This window comes from Tremella mesenterica (genome assembly GCF_000271645.1).
Source record: "Tremella mesenterica DSM 1558 unplaced genomic scaffold TREMEscaffold_13, whole genome shotgun sequence".
NCBI classification, from domain to species: domain Eukaryota; kingdom Fungi; phylum Basidiomycota; class Tremellomycetes; order Tremellales; family Tremellaceae; genus Tremella; species Tremella mesenterica.
Window position 1 is genome coordinate 359,104 of NW_006711237.1, and position 16,379 is coordinate 375,482.

At 43.4% G+C, this 16,379-nt stretch overlaps 6 protein-coding genes across 6 annotated transcripts; 3 read left to right on the forward strand and 3 right to left on the reverse strand.

Moving 5' to 3' along the window:
• Positions 1 to 202: 202 nt before the first annotated feature.
• On the forward strand, positions 203 to 1,221 carry TREMEDRAFT_65141 (uncharacterized protein; the record flags this gene model as incomplete). Its single annotated transcript, XM_007007321.1, has 2 exons — positions 203 to 426; positions 975 to 1,221. 2 exons carry the CDS (start codon positions 203 to 205, stop codon positions 1,219 to 1,221), a joined length of 471 nt encoding a protein of 156 aa, XP_007007383.1.
• A 1,612-nt stretch (positions 1,222 to 2,833) lies between these two features.
• Positions 2,834 to 4,039, reverse strand: TREMEDRAFT_18685 (uncharacterized protein; the record flags this gene model as incomplete). The annotated part of the gene is made up of 5 exons (XM_007007189.1): positions 2,834 to 2,916; positions 3,066 to 3,181; positions 3,460 to 3,616; positions 3,804 to 3,879; positions 3,992 to 4,039. Coding segments are annotated over 5 exons (480 nt in total), but the record flags the coding sequence as incomplete, so codon positions are not given.
• A 302-nt stretch (positions 4,040 to 4,341) lies between these two features.
• Positions 4,342 to 5,901, forward strand: TREMEDRAFT_34512 (uncharacterized protein; the record flags this gene model as incomplete). The annotated part of the gene is made up of 4 exons (XM_007007199.1): positions 4,342 to 4,405; positions 4,543 to 4,608; positions 5,003 to 5,166; positions 5,716 to 5,901. The coding sequence occupies 4 exons, from the start codon at positions 4,342 to 4,344 to the stop codon at positions 5,899 to 5,901; spliced, it is 480 nt and encodes a 159-aa protein (XP_007007261.1).
• A 445-nt stretch (positions 5,902 to 6,346) lies between these two features.
• TREMEDRAFT_70024 (uncharacterized protein) lies at positions 6,347 to 12,717 on the reverse strand (the record flags this gene model as incomplete). The annotated part of the gene is made up of 15 exons (XM_007007395.1): positions 6,347 to 6,706; positions 7,019 to 7,096; positions 7,387 to 7,937; positions 8,193 to 8,391; positions 8,430 to 9,011; positions 9,239 to 9,440; positions 9,483 to 9,719; positions 9,885 to 10,202; positions 10,289 to 10,575; positions 10,703 to 10,959; positions 11,107 to 11,224; positions 11,406 to 11,584; positions 11,702 to 11,824; positions 12,004 to 12,130; positions 12,715 to 12,717. 15 exons carry the CDS (start codon positions 12,715 to 12,717, stop codon positions 6,347 to 6,349), a joined length of 3,621 nt encoding a protein of 1,206 aa, XP_007007457.1.
• Positions 12,718 to 13,510: 793 nt separating this feature from the next.
• TREMEDRAFT_34464 (uncharacterized protein) lies at positions 13,511 to 15,006 on the forward strand (the record flags this gene model as incomplete). The annotated part of the gene is made up of 6 exons (XM_007007193.1): positions 13,511 to 13,749; positions 14,003 to 14,016; positions 14,072 to 14,152; positions 14,371 to 14,546; positions 14,591 to 14,745; positions 14,844 to 15,006. The coding sequence occupies 6 exons, from the start codon at positions 13,511 to 13,513 to the stop codon at positions 15,004 to 15,006; spliced, it is 828 nt and encodes a 275-aa protein (XP_007007255.1).
• Positions 15,007 to 15,101: 95 nt separating this feature from the next.
• TREMEDRAFT_40747 (uncharacterized protein) lies at positions 15,102 to 16,375 on the reverse strand. The gene is made up of 5 exons (XM_007007221.1): positions 16,228 to 16,375; positions 15,985 to 16,073; positions 15,794 to 15,918; positions 15,638 to 15,746; positions 15,102 to 15,468 (listed from the first exon to the last, which is right to left on the reverse strand). Exons 1-5 carry the CDS (start codon positions 16,296 to 16,298, stop codon positions 15,149 to 15,151), a joined length of 714 nt encoding a protein of 237 aa, XP_007007283.1. The 5' UTR covers positions 16,299 to 16,375; the 3' UTR covers positions 15,102 to 15,148.
• Between the last annotated feature and the right edge of the window lie 4 nt (positions 16,376 to 16,379).

Here is a 16,379-nt window from a genome sequence, read left to right on the forward strand (position 1 = left end):
GTGCTCATCTACCCCCTTCTTCTCCTGCACTCATTCCCGGATGGCCCAAACACGCTCCTCGTCTCTTTTCTCTACTTAGTGACTCATAGCCTGCTTATAGTACCTTCCCCCTTCCCTCCTAACCCATCATCACCCGGTCGGGCGGGTACCTACTGAACTATGAGAGCATTTGAAGAGCTACTATGCAAATTGGACACTTGATATGCTGTGTGAGGCTGAATTCCAGATAACAACCCTCCATCGTCAAACCCTCGAAGCTCAACAAACCCAAGCTAGCGTGGATAAAATGCTAGACGTGATTGAATCCCAACAAAAAGAGTTGGATGCCGCTATGACGCATTACGAAAGGGAGATGCAAGTGTTTATGAGTGATACTACTCGACCTTTGGTAGGGAAGTTACCGGCTGATAAAGAGAGGGAGAAATCGTGAGTCATTTCGGTTTTTCACTGTGTCTAGCCTGTGTCGTATTGTTACTACTTTTCCTGTCCTTCTCACTGAGTCTCCGTTTACTATTCGACTTTTTACCTCACACCTGATCGTGGTGTCTGTTCTTTCCACAGAGTTGCCGTCTACCATCCACCTCTTCACTCTACATATCATCTCTGTGTCCCAGGACGACTTCGTTTGATGTTTTCATTGATCTCCCATCTTATTATCCGTTTTTGATTTCTTTTCCGTCACAATTGGGGAAGAAAAAGGAAAACGTCAAAAATTCAAAAATCTCGCTCCATCCTACTTTCTCTTAACAACCTACATGGTCTTGACGACCCAATCATCACCATCATCACATGGTCCAAACTACTATCTTCGCCTTTACATATTATCTGAAACCTCCTTCTATCCCCCTCATAACCCTTCCAATCCCACCATGACCAATTCACGTATCCCCACACCTCACTCAGTCTCCAGATTCAAAGTATTCTTCCCTAGAATTCTGAAAATGTATATGACGGAGAAACCCCCTGACAACCAGATACGCACTAGCAGAAGATTTAACAAAACAATTAGACGATTTATCTCTATCTTTAACGAACATGATACAACAAGTCAACAACTTATCATCAACTCCTACCGTTGGAGAAGGTGATAAAACGGAAGATCCCATAGATCAATTATCCGCTATTCTAGGAGCACATTTAAGAGCTTTGAATACGATCGATGGACAGACTGGAAAGTTGGAAAGTAAAGTTGAAGAATTGGAAGGGAAGATGAATAGGTGATTATTATATATTTTGTTATAGGTTCAGTCCACGATCCACGAAATCGTTATGAGAAATTATAAAATATCTTCGTTGGTCCAAGTTCAATTATTTATCTGCATGCTGTATGATGAATCCTCATGAAACTTTTGAAGTTGATGTTTGAGATTTGAGATTTGAGATTTGAGATTTGGGATGGCTTGTTGATTTGTTGATTGGTTGCATTTTTGGGTACAAAATGAGAGGTCTTGGTTGATATGATCATGCGCTTTTCTATCATCATGTTGATCTATCCTTTCCTGCCGATAATTTTGTCATGTCGTTGGAAAGGTTTAATAATTTCCTGTGCTGTATACTCTATGTATAGAGATGAAGTTTTGGAGATTGTAAATCTACACATTTGTCCGTAAAGTGATACTCTTCCCCTCGCTCTTCAACCCATGTGGTGTACTTCACCGTGCAGCACTGTAGTATTCCAGAGAGAAATTAGATCGTACAGTACTCGTACTCCACTCGTACAGTACAAGTAAGTTACAGGTGTGAAATATATGAAAAAAAGTTCATACAATATGAACGTTTCGTTAAAATTCATAGATACAAAAACATATTGCAAAATATGCTTTACTCAAACATCCCCCTCTATCCCATCCCCATCTCCCAACAACCTATCCGGTGATATACTAGGACTACGTGAAACATACCTCATATCACCTTCTATCCCATTTTCACTGATTGAAGGGGAACGTGATATGTATCTGTTTTTACTTGATATAGATGGAGAACGTGATATATACCTTTTTTGGTCAGTTTTGTTCAACTCTAGAAACTCCTCTCTTTCTTCTTTCTTCTCTTTCCGTTTCTTCTCACTGTGTTCTCGTTGTTCTCTTGTTTCTTTCATTCTTTTGAGAGTTCTCAAGGTTCGAAGAGTTTTTAAGAGTGCTGAGGAGTTTAAGAGTTTTAGGATAGATGAACATTTTATGAGTTGTAAGAGTTTTGAAGGTTTGGAGAGTTTTAAGAGTTTTGAAGATTTCAAGAGTTTTAAGAGTTCGAAGAGTTTTGAGAGTTTGAGGAGTTTTGAGAGTTTTGAAGGTTTGAAGAGTTATGAGACTTTTAACAGTTCAGAGCGATCTGATACATTTGTTTGAGGAAGGGCGGAGAAAGAAAAACAAGATGACATGAGAAAAAAGAAAACGCTAACTGACCTGTCTTCTGATTCCGAATCAGAATCAGGGGTACGTGAAGGTGTTCTTGATGACATCCTTGGACGTTTTCGTGGATTGATTTCTTCATTTTCTGATTTCGTATCGATTTCAGGTATGTCCGTGTCCTACTCATCAGCCCATCACTAGAGCCATTTCCAATTGTCAACCATCATAATCGCTAGTCCTTACTACTAGTTTCATTGACCAAAACGTGCGTGTTTCTTTAGTACAAAACACTGAGTGGAAAGTTATAAAGCGGTTTGTGTGTCATCCTGAGTCTGAGACTGTGGCAGGAAAAGGGAATGATAACGAAATGTATATGATGCAAATGGAATAAGAAGACCAAGTGAAGAAGGGGACAAAAAACGAACTAATAATGATTTCCTAGGTGCCAACCCTTCAGTCTCTACCAAAACCTCTCGTTGAGTTAAACGAGGAAGAATAATATCGCATACTCTTTCTTCTTTCAAAAGATCATCTATAAATTGATCAAAGTAAGTCAGAGAATAACCACCTGGAAATCAGCCTTCACTACCCTCCCCAGTATCCCAAAATTACTCAAGTCGTCAGCTGCGATACTCAAGATGAGCTTTTCGGTGACCGTCGGATGTGGGATATAGAAGACAGAGAACGAGTTGAATAAGTTCAATGGGAATCACTCACCAGGATGCCGGATACGTAATTTTCGATAATCTTTCATCAAAGGTTCGAGTATTTCGTATACATCCATGGAACGGAAAGTGAGACGTATGTATAAAGCAGCTAGAGCTCGAAGGTATCTAAATGTGTCAGTCTGATCTGATTCTTGTGAAGTTTGTATCAGGGCGTTCCTGTATTAATACAGGTCACGGTCCACGTCCATTCTCTTGTGAATCGCTGGGGGAGAGAAGAGGTAAGGGGCGACAAATTTGAGTCATTGATCGAGGGAAAGATTCTCAAAAAGTATATGATTAATTCTCAAGCATGTAGTCGAAACCGTTTGAAAACCGAGGAGATGATACTTGTAGAAAGGATATATATCAGAGGCAATGAAGATAAGGTGATGGACCCAACTTACTTGAACTCCTCTGCCAATAAATATTCCATCAAGATTTCTTTCTCCGGTTGTAATTGTAATAATTTCAAAGTCAAACAAATGAACGGAGTAGGAGTTTGACGATCGTATGTTCCTCCTATAGCATGGAGTGTTATAGCTTTATCTATGATTGATTCGGCTGGATGTCAACTCTGGCTTCGACTTGATATTTCCATCCCTCCCATTGTCCCCTTCATGACTTATCAGTTGCTTCTACTCAGTTTGAGCAGTCATACTTTCACATGATCGTGTATTTCGTTGGACTGTGTTATGGAAGGTAAAGGAAATGCTGAAATAGTCAGAGATGGAAAAGGCGACGGACTAACCATTAAGAGCGAAACAATGTTCTTTCCAATATAAAGAATCGTATATTCTAGCTCGGATGACTTTTTCTATCAAATACTGTTCTTAAGCACTGCCCTTTTTTATCCTTTCTTTCTTCCTACTCATTACACTCATTATGATAGATAATCGATGGACGAGGTGATGCGTGAAAAGTGAACGGAAGACATACTTGAGGGTTGGAACCATGTATCGAGAGTGCTCCTCTGACTGTGGAGTTTGCCATTGTTCTTGGGCGCTCACTTGATCTTGTCTTATACCTCCGTCACTTAGAACTACTATGTCTTCTTCCTGATATTCCCCAGCAGTTAGTGTTGCGCTTGGCAAAGTAAAACGTTCCAAGTGAGAGAGTTAAAAGTGAAGAGAAGAACAAAGTTGAAGCAAGTTGCAGTTTGAATTTCCCGACGATCGGACCAACATGTTTCTACATACTTTCCCTTTCCACCCATAAATTACTTCTTTCCCTCCCATCTTACCTCAACACTTGACACTTGATCCTTCAACAACCTCAACGAAGAACCGATGTCAGACAAAGAAGAAGATGAAGTTGGATTACCAAAAGCTACCGTGTTCAAATTGATCGGAGGTAAGTCTCGTCTTTCTCCCCTTTTCCTAAGTCCTAACACCCCTCCTGCATGCTGATGGGACGTTGGAAATGTCATAGCTTGAGAGATAACTCTCTTCATATTGATTCAATGCTTTAGTCAAGCTCACTGATATTAGAATTATTACCGAAAGATATGACATGCACGAAAGAAGCTAGAGATTTGATTGTTGAATGTTGTGTTGGTCAGTCTCATTTTTCTTTTTTTAATCAACATTATCCATCGTTCATCTTTCACACTACGCTCAAAACTTCCTTCCAGAACACACTTCGAACTTTATAAGAATCATCTCCTTTTCACTAGGTCACAAAGTATACAACGAATGAAATATATCGATCAACTTCATGTCTTACCACCTTCGCTCTGTGACTATGAACACCAAGGAGAAAGTAAGATTTGTCGGGTTGAGTACAAGGACAAAACCATCGTGATGATTTGATGAGAAGAACGAGTGTACAAACCCAAGAGGAAGAAGATTGGATGAGTTAAATAAGGAAGATAAAACCATCCTGAAGAATTGATGGAAAGAAACGAGTGTGAAAAAAACTAGGAGAAAGTGAGTTTGACGCTGATATCAGAATGGATACATCTTCTCTCTTCCACAGCAAATGAGAAATGTGAATTATCAAATAAAAAAACAATATCTCCTGAACATGTTATACAAGCTTTGAAAATGTTAGGGTTTGAAGAGTTCATAATTGATGTTGAAGAGAGTAATGAAGAGTTTAAAAAGAGTGCAAAGGTTTGTCCCTTTTTTTTTTTCTTCTCAACTTTCCCGAACGTTTTCCCTTCTCACCATTTATGTATCGTTCTCCTCAACCTCCTTTCCTTCTTTCCCTGCTGTCCCCTTCCTCCTTCCCCTTCACTCACCCCCTCATTTGCTATCCCCTCCCCACTTCACCCTCACTTGCTATCCCCTCCCCACTTCCCCCTCACTTGCTATCCCTGGATCACAAATACCGCTTTTAATTTTCCTCGTTAGTCATATTCCACTCTTGAAGATCCCCAGTATTCCCATTCGAAATTCAATCAAGATTCAAACAACCTTCCGATATCGAATTTAGCTGAGAGTCGACGATGAGCGAGGGAAAAGTTCGGAGAGAGTTGCTGTGGAGGTACTTGACGAACGAACCAGTTGATATAGTTTTTTTATCCATCCCTTATCATTCGGCTTTTCTTATATCATGAAGAGAGTATAAAGGAGGAAAGATAATATCAAGAGCAGAGTATAAAAGAGGAAAGATAATATCAAGAGCATAGTATAAAAGAGAGAAGATAATTGACATAATAGGAACGTATACGTAAACCTCCAGATACACACGGAATGTCACCAGAAGAATTATTAGCGTTACAACAATCTCTCTTTCAGAAAAGTCATGGACGTATGGTCGATGAGAGTGCTATTCCCGTCGGTGGAGGGGAAGGGGAGGTAGATGGAGATGGTGAAGTGGATGAAGAGATGAAAGAAGAGATTTGATTTTGATTTTGATTTGCATGAAATATATACCCCAGAGATGTACTTGTACCTATACAACAATGACAAACCTTTTTTTTTTTTTTGATATTGATCTCGTCATCGAATCGTCTCCTCCTCATTTTCATCCCTCATGAGGAATCTTCCCCTTTTCTTCCAATGGTCTTATCCTTCGATGGATATCTGATACTGTCAAACCTCTCACCCCTTCCCCCTCAACTCGAAGCCCAGTTTCTCGCCCACACACCCATCTTCATTCTGAATAACCATCTTGCTTTCGCCCAATTACGTTTCTCTGTCACCCAATCTCATCTCTCCTTCCTCCGAAGTGTATCTTGCCAATCAATCCAAAGCCTCTTAATTCATATACCAAGGTTTTGAGGCATATACCAAACACCCACTCAACCAAAATTCCAACAGATGTGAACCTAAAATGACACATCCCAACCTACACGACCTGCGCAGCATTCTCCAAAAACCTATACGCATCTTCCTTCTCGATAGTCTTTATACTACTAACTTTTTGTTTATCGAAAAACACTCCGTAGAATTTATCAGCCTCTGCCAAGAGTTCAGGTTTGAAAGTAGTCGTTATGAACTGAGCTCCTTCACTCAAAGAATGGATCATACCTGCCACTGCTGTCCTATATTGAGCGTCGAGGTTGGCATCGATTTCGTCGAAAAGGTAAAAAGGGGCAGGATCACATTTCTGAATGGCGAAGACTGTCGCTAGTGCCACTAGAGATTTTTGACCCCCGGAAAGTTGTTGGATTCTTTGACCTTCGTCGTCTTTCGAGTTGAATGAGACCTGAGATGAGCATGTTATAGGGTTTGGGAAGTGGAGACCATGTTGGGAGATCTTGGTGAAAGTAAGAATAACAGAAAAAGGTCCAAAGATGGGAGACATCTCCAAGTCTACGATACGACATAGTCACGAGTCAAGGAAAGAGCCAGCCGCATCGATTGCGTTTGTCTGGGAGGGATTGCCAGATTGTGGGAAGTTGGAAGACGTTCTCGATTAGAGAGTGCGGTAGGGAAAGAATGATCCGTGATCAAGTCCGTTGAAGTCATTCGTGTTGACAGAGATGGCAAGATGGGGGAGGGGGATAACATGACTCACTTTGATAGACACCCCAGAATAATTATCAATCTCACTCTTTCCTCTTTCCGCAAGTGGTGTCTCTTCAGTTTCCTCGTCCTACCCATCAGCTATCCTGCCATCTCACAAGCTACCTCTTCCCGACACCTCAATCGCCCTTGACACATCTACATCGGTGCTTGATCACTCATGGCATTTCTAAGTTTTGCCGATACGCCCAAATGACCAACAAGCCAAAGTATCAAATCATCGACTTCAATCTCGACAACTCCCACAACGAATGACACAAGGTCCATAGAGACTGAGATAGAATGAAGAGTCCATAGACACTGAGATGACATGAAGAGTCCACAAAGACATAGACGATCGCGAGAAAACTTTTCACTCACAACATACCCAGCAATTCTCTTTTGCATAACCAACCTCCCTTTTCCAGCCGGTACAAGAACTTCAAAAACCTCTTCGAAATATTTAGATACTTGTTTAAAAGTCCTTTCAATAGCTTCATCTTTCCTTTGATCTAAAGTCTCTATCAACTCTTCTATCCTAGTTGCATCCGCATCCAATTCATCTCTTCTTTTCAAATATTCGTCCCTTTGTTTCACGAAATTAGCATATTGTTCAAATGCTTTTTTGTTCACATGAGCGTATTTCTTTAAACTTTCATTAACTTTATGTAATTTCTTAACAAGTTTATCAGGTCTCGTATCGGTATATTTCGTATATGCTTCATCTGGTAATACACCTAGATCACGGATGGAATTCGTACATTCGTCTCGACGTGTGATGAGGGTTTGTCTTTTGGTTAGATACCTTTCGGAGTTCTTTTGGACTCGGATAATGGCACGGGTGTTTTCTGCTTGTTCGGTTTGAGCTTCGTCCAATTTGGTAGATAGCTCAGAAATCTCGTTGGTGTATTCTTCCACTTTACGTTCGCTCTCTAGATTACGTCAGAAAATTCCTAACATAATCGGAGTTCAAATCAATCCAAGTATTATCATATCGTCACCTGATGAGAGACCAAAATCGGAGTTCTCAACTGCTGGGATCATAGGGGAAGGAAAAATGATCAGAATGACAGACGTCACAAGATGGAAGATTCCATGGAAATAGAGTAAAATCGGAGAAAGAAGGGATTAGAAAAAGACTGGGTTGCCTGTAGGCACAAGTTAAGAAGGAACCTCCAGAAACGCACCGTTCACTTGATCTGACAATTGTTCAATGGACCTGATCAATTGTCGAAGTTCCGAATTTCTCAATTCAACTTCACCAACTTGCAAAACTCCTGCACCTGCATCACCTTCCAAATCATCTAATTTCCTCCTCAACTCTTCTCTCCTCCTCCTTAAACTCTCAGATAATTCAACTTCCAATTTACTTCTTTCAGAAGATGCCTATCTTGTCAGCTTCAGCACAAACATCACGAACTCACCTTAACTCTTGCCTGAGAAGCAGTAACTAAAGTTTGTTTCTGTTTCTCTGCATCTTTTGTCAATCTTTCCAAAGCTTTCTTCTCCTCCGAAGAAAGTTGTTGTGTCATTGGAACTTTCAATTCAGCCTCGTAAGACCCTATCTTTTCTCTGGTATCTCTCAATTCTGACTCTGCTTCTCCTACAGATGCTTCAAGTTTCGACACACGTCTTCTGACTTGTTCTTCATCTCTATTACTCCATCCGGCCTGAGCGCTGATAAGAGCACGTTGATCGAGTATTTGTTTACGTTTAGCCTCGATGACTTGTATTTGACCCATAGCTTGGGAAATCTGTTGTTCATATTGAGTGATATTACTTTTGATCTCGGCATGTCGGGTAGAATCAGTTTCGTATGTCTCCCTCCACTTTTTGACTGCTTTGACGGCGTCTAGACGAGATCGACGGACGTCGTGATAACCACCTGTGAGAGAACCTTTGCGATCTACACGATCACCTTCGACAGTGACGGCATTCAGACCGTGACTTCGTGTGTATTGGGCGGCGGTAGCGAGATCTTCACAGATGATCGTACGGCCAAAGACCTGGGAGTGAGCAATTGGTGTAACTCGTTGTTCATTGGTCACCAATCTCGCCTTCTTCAAAACGACCTCTGTGAGATCACAAACTGGACGATAGACCAGCGATGAGGAGTCGGAACTTGGAAGGAGATAGGGAGCGATTGCTGTATCAAAGGCAATGGTGCTGAGCAGGGACAATGCGAGGTCAAGGCGTAGAAATAGGGTATGACAGATGAAGACGTATCACTGACCTGCTCAAAAGCCATAATGTACGCTCGATCAAACTTGAGCTTCTGAATCATTGGTAGCGCATCATTGGCCTTTGGATAATTCACAGCGACGCTCTTCAACCTATTCAAGGGCATAAAAGTGACTCTTCCACTTTTCTCTTTATTCATCACGTCCAATATCTTACTGGCGGTATCGTCATTATCTACGACCACATGGAACAAGCTGTTCACGTCAGCTCAAACGTTGCGGGCTGAGAAAGCTGACCTATTGCTTGCCGTCACCTCGACAGCGGTCTTGTACCGATCAGATACCTCGAACAACTCATACAGCGCTCCATATACACCGTTGAGGTTGAGTTGTCTTGCGATCCGTTTGACAGATCTTAAGCCGTTGTTGGTATCTTTGTCCATCATCCCATGAAGAGTTCGTTCGGCCGTTTCCATCTCTCCCTTTGCGTTGGAGACGTTATGACTCAATCTGGCATCTTCTCTCCAGAGATTTCTGATTCGTCAACTCCGCTTCTATATTGGAAAATTTCAGTCAAGCAGGGAACTCGGAAGGAAAGCACTCAATTGAGCAGAGAACACGACTGGTTGAGAGACTATGAGTGAAGGATGAAGAAAGCAGGAGAGGGCCAGCAAGACGCATGCTCATGAGATGACCCACTTTCGTTCTTCCTGCATCGCATCGACCTTTTTCTTCAATTGCGACACTTCTTCACCCATTTGGCGAAGAGATTCTCTTCTAGCTTCCTCGCCTTGAGTTTGTTCCCTTGATCGAGTGACGATTTCCTCGAGTTGACTTTTCGCACCTTCGACATCCCGATTGAGATCGTCGATTCGTTGTTGTTGAGCCTTTTCGTACGTTTTCAAAGCTTTGATCTCATCTTTGAGGTATTTATCACGTTCAGCTTGAGAGGTGAATTGTCGAGAACGACCTTGTTTCTCATATAACACTTTGAGCTTGGATTGTGTGATGTCCAGCCTGTATGTAAACTGGGATTGACCCTTTTGCCGAGCTTGATACTACGCGGAGGAACAGAGAGATGGTACATGATGTAAGGGACGTACGCTTCTTTGGCTTCCCTCTCCTCGGCCACTCGGTCCTCCAGCTCGGCACCCAAGTCAACTAACCGATCACTGGCCTCCTCCAACCGTGCCTCAAGACTCTCCAGCTCGCCTGACAGTTGTCCACGCTTCTCTTCACTTGACTCACCGGCCTGAGCAAAGTCCTCAAGCAAACACTCTATCTCGGTCTTCGCACGGACCAGCTCGGCCATTTCAGATTCGTATTGCCGTAAAGCGAGGGAAGTGGTGGAGAGGGCATGTTTCGCGGTCGTCAGAGCTTCTTCGTATTGCTAATGGTTAGCTATACCTAATTTCGACCTCCTGCTTGCGCTCCCACTAGTATCGCATCACACATGCCAGTTGCTGAAACAGGCGTAGATGAGGGACATGGGAGGGGCAAGTGTAGGGAATATTCACCTGTACCACTGCTTCTCTCTTATTGAACTCCTTTCGTTTCTCATTACTGTTATGCAAGTCGTTCATCCTCTCCGCTTCGATCTGTTCGATGGCGCTGGTGACATCTTCGAGCTCCTTTTGATGCAGCGCATACTCCAAACATCGTCTTTCTTTGTCACTTTTCTGGAATTCGGCCAATTCCGCCTTTTCCTCCTCCAGCTCGGTGAGACGATCTTCAATGTATTGAAGCAGGTCGAAGATTTTTGAGCGCTTGGCTTCTGAGAGGGAGTTAGCGTAACTTCCCACACTTTTCGGGTCTCTTTTGCGAGTGACGAGTGTCAAAGGCATTGTAATGCATGTGGGGTAAGTGCGGTGAGGCGGGAAGATGTATCTGAGAAGAAGTAATGTATAGGAATCGGACTGACCTGTTTCCTCGATGAGTTTTGTCGACTCTGCTCGCTTCTGTTCGTACACTTTAGTACCAGCGACTTCTTTGAGCAGATTCAGTCGTTCTTTATCGCCCATGTTGGTTAAGTGGGTGATCTGTGATCAGCGCTGTTTGAAGCAACGTGGGCTCAGAACTGCACGCGTGAGTCAATCACAATCGATGATGGTGCGGAGGGAAACACAGGCGTTCTTGTATGTGGCCCGCTGAGTTATGTGCGATCGGATCAATAGGCGCAGACGCGAGCCACATATGGAAAGGACCAAGAGAAAGACTCACCCTGCCTTGTGGTACGATGTAGTAAGGATTACTTCTTGAGAATCCCGCACTCTCGAGGAGGTTCATAACTTCGGCCTTACTGGCAGACTTTCGGTCTAGCGAATATTCATCTTTCTTCAACCCGATCGTTCGACGGAGGTGCATTTCCGGGAGATTCGTAGGAAATCGACCATCGGTATCTGGGCGTGAGCTCGGGAGTGATGACTCACTGAAGCGGAAAAGCATTGTGGGTCCGATTTGGTAGCCAGACGCTTCCGAAGGATTGAATGAGCTTATGAGAAGAAGGAGAGACTCACTGTCAAAGACAATTTCCACATAGGCAGACAAAGTAGCACTCGTACTTGTACCTGCATGTAACAAATTCTGTCTTTCTTCCCTTGTCATAGAAGTATATTGATCGGAGAGGACGAAGCGAATTGCTATGGGTCAGTGCCGCCACGGGTGTCAAGCGGGACGAAGGGAAGGCCGCAGACAGAGGCGATTTGAATATTACCATGAGACTACAAAGCAAGCGAATTTGGTTTGGTTGAGAGACTGGCGAAAAGAGAATGCGATTGATGAGGAAGACATGAGAGGAGAGGTATAGGCGAAAGCTCACCAGAAAAGAAATTAGATTTCCCACTACCATTTCGTCCGACTACGACATTATGTTTAGGTGAGAAAGGTTCTACTGCGACTTGATCACGATAAGACTTGAACCCTTGAATAGTGATAGTTTTGATGTACTGTGAGTGAGCGTCGTCCACACGCTTCTTCCTTACAATCTGACTCTCCCTCTTACTGGTGACTCATCTCAGAGCTGTTTTACTTCTTTTGATCTCGTTCCTCTGAATGTGGGAATCTCGCGTCTCAATGACTTCTGACTAGCTCTCCACTCATCCATCTTCAATGTCTCTTCTCATATCTTCCACTGATAACCTCGAAAAGGTTTAAATCTCAACCGGACTTCCCACCCCACTCTGAAAAATCACCGCCATTTCATGACAGTCTAAATCCTATTCACTCTGTTGACCATGTTTGCCTCTCTCGGTTCATTCACACTTCCAAAACATCCAGGTAACCTCTCCTGCTACCCAAGCAGGATGATACTTGAGACATGGGGTTGACCTTCCCACGTCTTTGTCAGGAGGAAGTGATAGTGATCTCAACTATGGTATTGTCACCTGGACAACATCCCCGCTATTCATCCGCCCTACTTTGAAATTGAGCTCTCACGACGGATCCCCCTTCGGTATCCCAGCCGAGGAAGGTATCACGGATTCCTCTCTTACACAGAAACATTGGTATGAGGAGATATTGAAGAACTCACCATGGTCGAAAGCTTTCTGTGCCAAAGTCACCCAGCTAACTAGATGACTCGATGTCTAGATATGGAGGGAAGAAGAAGCGAGAGGAAAGTGACAATTTGGAAATTGACGCGTCGGGGTGACTGGACCGCGCGTGTAGCAGCCGGAAGCACACGTGGCATATCTCTATTCTAACACTCTAATGATGCATCGTTGTTCAATCATGTGTGTAGAAAGTGACAATATCTAACTATGGACAAGAGAGTAGAGAGCAAATATGGCATGAAATGTTATGAAGAATTGTCTCATGCATGCGAATAAGAAAGAACAAGGACAAAATCCAGGACATTCTTCCCCGTCTCACCCGTGCTGCTGCTGCTGTCCCATATGGCTGAGTGGGTTAAAAAGATAGAAATACCTCATCCTTCTTTCTCTTACATCTCCACCTTCACCCACCCAAAGATCCAAAGAACTCTTGTCAAGTTAGTCTTGGTGGCCGAACTTCAATCTTAGCCTCAGAAATACATGGAACAGCACTTCCTACTACATACGAGTACCACGACAAGATGAAATCTGATGATACTCGTACCCACTTTCACCCCACCAACCCTGCACCCCTCCCTAGTACATATCCCATGACCAACTCTCCACTTGAATCACTTTCTTCTTTCTTTCCCTCTTCCTCCTCTACTCCCTCTTCCTCATCCTCGTCCCCTTCATCATCTCGTCTCAAGGACTCTTCGTAAGTCCTCCAATCCTTCATACACTAGTACCACTATCTCGTCATCCACCTATCCTCTCCTTCAAATGGCCAACTACATGTCAAGTCTCAGCACGATCCAAAGAAAAGTCATTCTGTCAAACTTCGCTAATCCCAGAACATGGTCAATACCCAAAGATCCAATTTCCATCGCTTTGATATCAACCACCTCAACTATCTTGATAGGAATAGGAGGAATTTGGTTTCATAAGATATTATGGCGTCGTATAAAGAATTCTGATTCTGTGACTTTAAGAATGTTAGAGAAGAAAATATGGGTAAAAGGTGTGGTTACTAGGTGAGTTGAATCCCCTTTTCAATCTTGATAATATCCCTCTTCCCCTATCTGAATTCATACATCGTCTGACAGTCATCTTACTAGTGTTGATATCCTCCATTTCTCTCATCATCCCCTTTGCTACTCTACCATTTCCCAAGTCCTATCCTCATGAGCTTGATCGTAGAATCACCCCTGTAGTTTAAAGCGATGGCTATTTGAGCTTTCTCTGATTGAGAATTGGGATTAGTCTGTACATATAGCTAATATTCAGCGTGGGGGATGGAGGTCAGTAAGCTTTTGACTCACTTTATCAAATCCAAGGAGTTAAGCTGATGATGAGATAATTTCAGATTATTTCATACTCCCGGACCATTCTTTTCATATCCTTTTAAAATACGAAGTATACCTTCTACTCCGAAAGGTAAGGTCTCAAACTCTTCGTAAATCTCACGGTACCCAATTAATCTCATTCCAAACCACACCAACATCCTTGAATCAATATCAAACCTCATACTCTTGCTTTCGTCATATAAAAGAAAGTGATCCCCTTCCGTCGAATTCTTTCAGAAGAAGAGGGTTTTTTCCTGGTTTGGAAGGATGGCTACACCGTAAGAGAGGAATACCAAGCTTAAATTACAGAATTAAAAGATGAAACTATACATATACGTATAGCCGGTGTGGACGCTCCTGAGAACGCTCATTTTGGTAATCCTTCTCAACCTCACGCACAAGAATCATTAGATTGGTTAAGATCTACAATCAATGATAAACGTATGAAATGTCAATTATTGAGGAAAGATCAATATGGTCGTATTGTAAGTTTTGTCCACTCTCATGACCCAATTTGTTGACGCCTCAGGTAGCGGTACCTTACATACGCAGGATGATATTACCTGATAAACCTCTGCCTTTGCTCATGTTATCAGAAGGTATGGCAGTGGTGTATACTTCATCTGGAGCCGAGTATGGTCCGTGGGGTTTGAAGAGATTACAAGAGATAGAATCTAGAGCCAAGTCAGTCCTTCGCTTCCCCGTTCACACTCATCCACCTACATATCGCTTCAGTCTACTCTATTTGATGATCCTAGGCAAAGACGAAGGCTGATCTTTAGAGCGGCGAAGAAAGGGCTGTGGGCATCGAAAAAGGTGGAACTACCCTCAACATACAAGAAACGGTTACGAGCTGCCGAAGAAGGCAAGGCGGAAGTGGCGACGACTGACGACCCACCCAGCAGTGGGTTCATGAGTTGGGTGAGATCATTATTCGGACGGTGATGAGACTGTATGAAAGCATAACGAGACTGTATCGTTCTGCACAAGGTGACCACACCTCCCCCCTTCACGAACCCATCAACGTCAGAAACCTTTTGGTTGCCGTGAAATGCTATACATGCATCATGTCCAGCCCAACCGAGCACTAAGCAGCCTTGCGAGCCTTTTTGGCAGCACGCACGGCGGCGTCGTGAACCTTCTTCTCCTCGGCATGCTTGGCCACGAGAGTCTTGTAATCCGCCACCTTCTCCTTCTGCGCCTCGGTCCTCCGACGTTGGAGCGAACGCAAGTGTCGTTGACGTTGCAGACGCATAGGCGTCACCAACCTCTGAATCTTGGGGGCTTTCGAGGCGGTCTTGCCGTTCTTTTTGGTCACTTCACGACGGATGACGAACTTGCGGACATCGTCGGATTTGTCGAGATTGAACATTTTACGGATACGAGTGGCACGTTTGGGTCCGAGGCCTGATTGTTAGTACAGGGGAGCCAATGACACATCTGATTCTGACCACTGATGCTCACACAAGTATATTCAAAGGATCAAGGGAGAGGAAAAGGGCGGGGCGTCAGGTGAGGGAAAGTAATTGAGAAGGGAATATTTGGGCCGGGAAGTGATTCAAAGCGGACGACATACGTTTGGGGAGAACAGTGTCGGTCAAACCAGGAAGCTCCTGTTCACCCTGTTTCACAAGGGCAACAGCCAGTACACGGATATCGTTGGAGACGATACATCCTCGAACGGACTGAGATCGTCAACAAGCGCCCTCATCGGTAAGAAAGATGGACCAACTTTACGCTTCCTCTCACCATCTCGACGAGCTCGGTAACACGAGTGACCTGCAGAGAGGAGAAGACGGACACGACCGGGAGTTAAGACACCTTGTTTCATTGGGAAACCTTGTTTGTCGTTACCACCTGTGAAGTGAGCTTTCTTCCTTTTGCCTTGTGATGACTTTCAAAGACGAAAAAAATTAGACTCACCGGTGATACGTACGACGTAACCTTTGAACTCATCGCCAAGACTGTCAATGGGAACTTCGTTGCCCATACGTTTGTCCAAGAACACACGGCTGATCGTTAGTCAAATCCATCTTTCTCCTCCTTTCTCTCACATATTCTCTCTTCCATCCTCCGTGACAGCAGTATCTCTACGATTATTGAACATGGAATAGATGGCAGAAGGGCAGAAGGGGTGCGGGTTGAAGTAGCAACGCGGAAACTCACGTCAAACGTTCATCGTCAAAATCGAACAGCTTCTGACATCCCGTAGCAGGGTTGGAAATGTTGACTTTCATAATGTCCTAATTTCTTATTACGAGCTCAAGTGCTGCGCTGGGTGATGCTGCACTTGAGAATGTCGAAGATGTCGGTGTAGA